Genomic DNA, 6,643 nt, shown 5'->3' on the forward strand with positions numbered 1-6,643 from the left:
TTTTGAACACAGAAATATTCTGTAATGTATTCTCTGACTCTTAGAAGAGAGTGACATAAGACCCACAACATCAGTGTATATATGAAACTTTCCTGGATGATAAAGTATAAAATTAAGGGGATAAACACAAACATGTACATTTTTGAGTGTTATATTTACATTATTCAGGATGAATTATGTGTATTTTTTTTGGATGGAAAAGACATGTTGAGTTAGAAGGTACCTCTCAAACTTTAGTGTGTATAATAAACTGAAGATCTAGTTAATGCAGATTATTTTTTCAGATGATCTGAAATAAACTCTGAGTTTCTGCATTTCTAACAAGCTCAGCAATAAAGCCAATGTTTTTAGCCCAAGAAGATTGTTTTGTTAAACATCCAGTAAATGAGAAAGCCAGTTTTTCCTAGTTTTTCTTGGCCGTAAGCAAAGATGAAAACTTTCATTTCCCAAACATAGATATATGCAAAGAAAACCTAAGAAGGAGCAGCTGCCAGACTAAATGTATTAAATGTATGTATAAAGATATTTAACAATGAAGAGAAAAATAACTCTATCATGAAAAACTCTGTCACAGAGCTCACTATCCAAGTCAATAACATTAACTGCCCTAGGACAAATTTTTATGATGTGATGATGAACATAGAAGGACACAGCATCATTGCTTAAATATTGCTCCCCCCAAAAAGTATAGTCTGAATTTAATCATAAACAAAAATCAGTTTTATGCAAAGTTAAATACACAGATATTTCCCATGTTCTGTAATTTCTTTCTTTCTTTCTTTCTTTCTTTCTTCTTTCTTTCTTTCTTTCTTTCTTTCTTTCTTTCTCTCTCTCTCTCTCTCTCTCTCTCTCTCTCTCTTCTCTCTCTCTCTCTCTCTCTCTCTCTTCTTTCTTTCTTCTTTCTTTCTTTTTTGAGATGGAGTCTCACTCTGTCACCCAGGCTGGAGTGCAGTGGTGCGATCTTGGCTCATTGCAAGCTCTGCCTCCTGGGTTCAAGTGATTCTCCTGCCTCAGCCTCCTGAGTAGCTGGGATCAGAGGCATGTGCCACCACACCTGGCTAATTTTTGTATTTTTAGGAGAGATGGGGTCTCAACATGTTGGTCAGGCTGGTCTAGAACTCCTGATATTTTGATCAGCCCGGTCTAGAACTCCTGATCTTTTGATCAGCCCGCCTTGGCCTCCCAAAGTGCTGGGATTACAGGCATGAACCACTGTGCCCAGCCTCTGTAATTTTAATAGTGATTTTAGGTAGTCTTTTTTTAGCACCCTATGAGCAGATATCTCCCAAAAGTTTTTTTTCAGAACTTTCTGGGCAATAAATGCCACCCTGTTTTAAAAAGCATTTTCTTAATCCTATTCTGCATAGAGCTAATAGAGAACATAGATTGAACCTCATTACATATTCTCCATCTTTATTAAGAAATAATAACTCTTTTCCTCAATAGAAAACTCAAGTATCCATACCTTCCCATATTCAACAACCAAAAAGGAAATATTTTTAATAATGCAAACTATAAATTCATGGTGAGAATTCTTCAGGGCATAGAAGAAGTCATAATTTAGAAAACATAGAGAAGGCTCTGATATGCAGAAAAGAACATTTTTTCAGTGGCCCTTGACTGTTTAGTTACATTCATTATAGAGAAAAAACACAAGTAGAAAGTAAAGGTTTGCAAGTACTAAATGCATAGCGTTCCAGGAGGCACCATGCACAAAACTCTTGATCTGAGACATGTTTAGCTTAAAGAAAAAGAAAAGTCAGTTTTTTCCTCCTTCTCTGGGAGTCCTCAGATGAGATTCTCTGGACAAATTACACCTGCATCTTAAGAATATTCCTTTAAAGGCATCAGCAACATCTGTTTACCTACTGCCATTATACTCACAAGCAGAAGGACCAAGACCCATAGAAAAAGTGTAGCCATTTCTGTCCTTCATAACAGAAGAGATTCAGGAACAATGAGCTTCTCCATGGACATAAAAATGTAAGTTTCACCTTTTCTGTCCTCAGGTGCCCTTCCTTTTCACAGACACCAGCAATTTCTGCTACAGTAATGGAAATATGGGCCACCCTGTTCTGTCTCTACCAAACCCAAACAGAACAGGCCCTATGGGAACCCTTTAAGTATAAAGGTTAAACTTAGCTCTCATGAATGGATATTGAACCCCTCACACATGATTCTAGCCTCATCTTATGAGACACTTAAATAAAACAACATCAATGTTTCCACCCAGAACAATAAGCAGAACCTGTGGGGAGAACACTAACTAGAAGCCTGGGCTGACAACCATCTAGCTAAGCGTTGCCTCTTGAGCTGTAATGAGCTTATAAATCACTTGGTAATTTTGGCCCCATTCTATGTAATGCGATTCTGAAGGTTTGCAAAGGGTTCATGAATGGTTGTTTTAAACAAGTGCCCTGTCAATGCTGATGTTGCTCCCACTGGGATCATTATTAGCATTAGTTAGAGAAAGTAGGCACAGCACAGACTCCCTTATACTCAGCACACTTATCACAACAGAAATACTTCTAGTACAACAGAAAACAACCAATTGCCATCCTAAAGTATCATATTCTTTGCTGGTTCTTTCAAGTTTACAAATAAACAGAAGGCAACAATGTCTGAATAAGTCTGCATTTAGAAAACAACATGCATGCATGTACTAATGCAATGTTTATTAAGCAGGTACTATGTGCTTAAGAGTATGTTACAGACTCATTGTGCTTGGAATAACACAATATGTGATTTAATTCTTATAACAACCTGAAAGTTGATACTAAGTGTTTAATAATTCCCAGGATTTAGATAAAGTGCCCAGCATAATTATTTCTTTTTCTGTTTCTCTGTCACTGATTTTAAAAATGTATAGAATAAAAGTTAAATAGAGACAGATGAGAGGGATACAGAAAAAAAGTTTAATGTAGTTTAGAAAAATGTTTATTGTGTTTATATTTACTTTTTTGTGACTTGTGGAGCAACCACTGTATCTGAAGGTATAGAAAATCAGTTGCTAAATGAAATATTTCTGCAAACACTGATTTTATTTTAAAAAATTAAAAATTAAGACCCTAAAATACATACCTTATTTTTCCCATGTATCTGCTTTTGGGTGTCAGGAAATTGAATACCAGCTCTAAAAGGGCAGCAGGATTGACCATTCAAACTCTGATCTATTCCAATTAGTTCCATGAGGCAGGATGCCAGGGTAAGGCCAGACCTAAATAAGGTCCCCCCAAAAAGTGAATTTGAACAGAACTGGGGCAAGGAGTGAAACCTATATAGAAATCTGTTCTCTATGCCACTGGGGTATTTCCAGTACTGTTCTTCCTAAGCTTACCTAAGAGAAAATTAAATCTCAGAGTTTCTGTAATTTTAATTTTTTTTTTATTATTATACTTTAAGTTCTAGGGTACATGTGCATAACGTTTATATCATGTATAACTCCCCAATGCAATCCCTCCCTCCTCCCCCCTCCCCATGATAGGCCCCAGTGTGTGATGTTCCCCTTCCCGAGTCCAAGTGATCTCATTGTTCAGTTCCCACCTATGAGTGAGAACATGCGGTGTTTGGTTTTCTCTTCTTGTGACAGTTTGCTAAGAATGATGGTTTCCAGCTGCATCCATGTCCCTACAAAGGACGCAAACTCATCCTTTTTGATGGCTGCATAGTATTCCATGGTGTATATGTGCCACATTTTCTTAATCCAGTCTGTCACAGATGGACATTTGGGTTGATTCCAAGTCTTTGCTATTGTGAATAGTGCCGCAATAAACATACGTGTGCATGTGTCTTTGTAGTAGAGTAATTTATAATCCTTTGGGTATATACCCAGTAGTGGGATGGCTAGCAACCGCCTTATCAATTTTATAACATATACTAATAAGCAATGTAAACAAATCTCTTAAGGTTTCATTAGAAGATAAATGTCTTCTTAGCAAGGTAAAAGAAATAAAAATAATAATAAGTCTTGGTCAGACACAGTAGCTCACCTGAGGTCAGGAGTTTGAGACCAGCCTGGCCAAAATGGCAAAATCCCATCTCTACTATAAATGCAAAAAAAAAAAAAAAAAAAAAAAAATTCTGGGTGTGGTGGTCGGTGCCTGTAGTCCCAGATACTTGGGACACTGAGGTAGGATAATTGTTTGAACTTGGGAGGCAGAAGTTGCAGTGAGCCAAGATCGCACCACTGCACTCCAGCCTAGGTGACAGAGTGAGACTCCATCTCAAATAATAAAAACAACAGCTCTTCTGTCCATAAATATCCCTTTAGGTGATAACATTAGAAGTTACAATAATACAAAGTGGCCAAGGATTTTTGCACACGTTTATTCATTGCAACAACCATATGTTGCTTAATTCTTTATCTAGTTGCTAGTCTAGACTAAAAGTTTCTGGATGGTAGGGACCATGACTGCTTCATCTATTTTTGACATGGCCATATGTAATGGAAGCAATTAATTTATCTGAGTCTCCAGACTGTCTTCTTGTTTTTTACCCAAGTACCAGGAAATGGGAGAAACTCTCATCTAGGTACCAACCAAAGACATCTCTTGTATGAGGGGAGGAACATAAGATGGCTCATTTCTCTTACACTGAGACAGAAGCAGAATTAACCACTCTTCTCAGACTGACACAATTCTCCTGTGGACATCTTCAAATATCTCAAAGATGCCCAGCTGATTGTGAGAGGGTTCCTAGTGACGCTGGGCTGATGGCCCAATGACAAGCCAGGCAGGAGAGACTCAGGCTGATTTCAAATAGAAAATAAAATTGCTCTGGTGGAGCTTCAAAACCTGGATCAATTGTCCAGATCAGCTAGCCTTTGACTAAGAAGAACATCAATAATACTCTAGTATCAGATGTCATGGGTGGTTGGGTATAGGTGTGATCATGGTTCTGGGTACTTTGTGGCCTTGATCTCTCACTCTTAACATGCTTGTTTACACTTACAGATTCTGACATCAGGCCAGGCATGGTGGTTCATACCTATAATCTCAGCACTTTGGGAGGCTGAGGTGGGTGGGTCACTCAAGGTCAGGAGTTCAAGACCAACCTGGCCAACATGGTGAAACCTCATCTCTACTAAAAATACAAAAATTAGCAAGGGATAGTAGCACATGCCTGTAATCCCAGCTGCTCATGAGGCTGAAGCAGGAGAATCACTTGAACCTGGGGGGAGGAGGTTGCGGTGAGTCGAGATGGTGCCACTGCAGTCCAGTCTGGGTGACAGAGTGAGTGAGACCCTGTCTCAAAATCAAACAAACAACAACAACAACAACAACAGCAAAAAACAAAACAAAAAACAGATTCTGCCATCAAATTCGATTCACACCTGCAGCTTCTCACATAACTGTAGCAGGTTACTGGAAAAGCCCTAAAAATCTCAAAGAGCCACAGTTTCCAACAGAGGCTTTAAGATATCTATGCTGACATGTCTCAGTGCAGAAAATGCCTCCTGTTGGTTTCCTGTACATTCTCAATCAAAAGCCTGGCCCTGTGTTGAAATCCCAGGCAGAGACCAGACGTTATGTGCAGATTCTGGGATCAACCTGGCTCTGCATTCTTGGGTGTTACAGCAAACAGAATACAATCAAGAAGGGGGATTCCCCTCATAGAGGCTGCTCTAGCACATTCTAAATAATGTCTACCTAAAAGAAAAAAGCTGAGGCAATATGAATATAAGTAGATAGTTTACTTAAGCCAAGCTTGAGGATTGTAATGGGGGGGGCAAAGATTCAAGTTGCCTGGACTCTATTTTGATTAGCAGCAGTTACAAGTAGATTTTTAAAGGCAAAAAGAGAGGGACAGAAAGTGGGCCGACCGACACAAAGTCCTTTGTCAAAAATTCTTATTTATTACAGAAATAACATTGAGTTTTGATTGAATATACATTGTTAAAACTTAGGGTATAAGTTATATTGTCCAGTGTGGCATTATTCGTTTAATTTTTAGCTACTTGTTGCAATAGTGAACAGTTTCAACAGATGAATGCATAGTTCAAATGGTGATCAAAGACATAATTGTGCTCTCCTTTTAAGGTCTTTCTAAGTCTGACAACTAAAAAGTTTTGCATTCTTCAGATAAAAGTTTGTATTTTTCCCCACATCTCAAGAGCTGGATCCAGTATCTGAAGCTGCAGATTTAGGTCCTCAATGGGTGGAGTAGCATCATGTTACCTGCACATTTGTAGGCCTTTTACCAAGCGGAGGAAGGTGAAAGTGGAGATTCTCACATCCAGATGTCTACTCAATGCACATGTATTACTCTGATTGGGCTTCTGGGCCCCATAGTCTCTGAATCAGTTTCAGTTCTGAAGACACAAGAGTCATTGAAAGAGGTAAAATGACTGATTGTTGCTTTGTGAGGTTTGTAGAAATGTTATCTAGCTTCTCTAAAAGTGACTGTAGAGGACTATGAATACCAAATATGCAGGGATACAATTCTGCCTGCATATTTAGGGGATGGCATATACTTTACAGCATAATTGGAAGGTTGACAGGGTAAGTTTTCTCTAGAGTAAAGCTTGCTTTGCACCTTATATGTTTATATCATGTCTGGTAATTCTAGCCAGTTATTGCAAAATATAGTTAAAAGAAAAATTTTCTCCAGTCCCAGAGGAACTCCATAATGATAGAACAGAAAG

General features: G+C 38.4%; 1 protein-coding gene across 1 annotated transcript in view; it reads right to left on the reverse strand.

Annotated features, from left to right (window-relative positions):
* The window catches only part of LOC117074973 (zinc finger protein 85-like), a 28,614-nt gene extending 23,640 nt beyond the window's left edge, over window positions 1–4,974 (reverse strand). The window contains 1 exon segment of the mRNA XM_033196973.1: window positions 4,951–4,974. Coding sequence (XP_033052864.1) covers window positions 4,951–4,974 — 24 coding nt within the window.
* Between the last annotated feature and the right edge of the window lie 1,669 nt (window positions 4,975–6,643).

This window comes from Trachypithecus francoisi, unplaced genomic scaffold, assembly GCF_009764315.1.
Source record: "Trachypithecus francoisi isolate TF-2019V2 unplaced genomic scaffold, Tfra_2.0 Contig00180, whole genome shotgun sequence".
NCBI classification, from domain to species: domain Eukaryota; kingdom Metazoa; phylum Chordata; class Mammalia; order Primates; family Cercopithecidae; genus Trachypithecus; species Trachypithecus francoisi.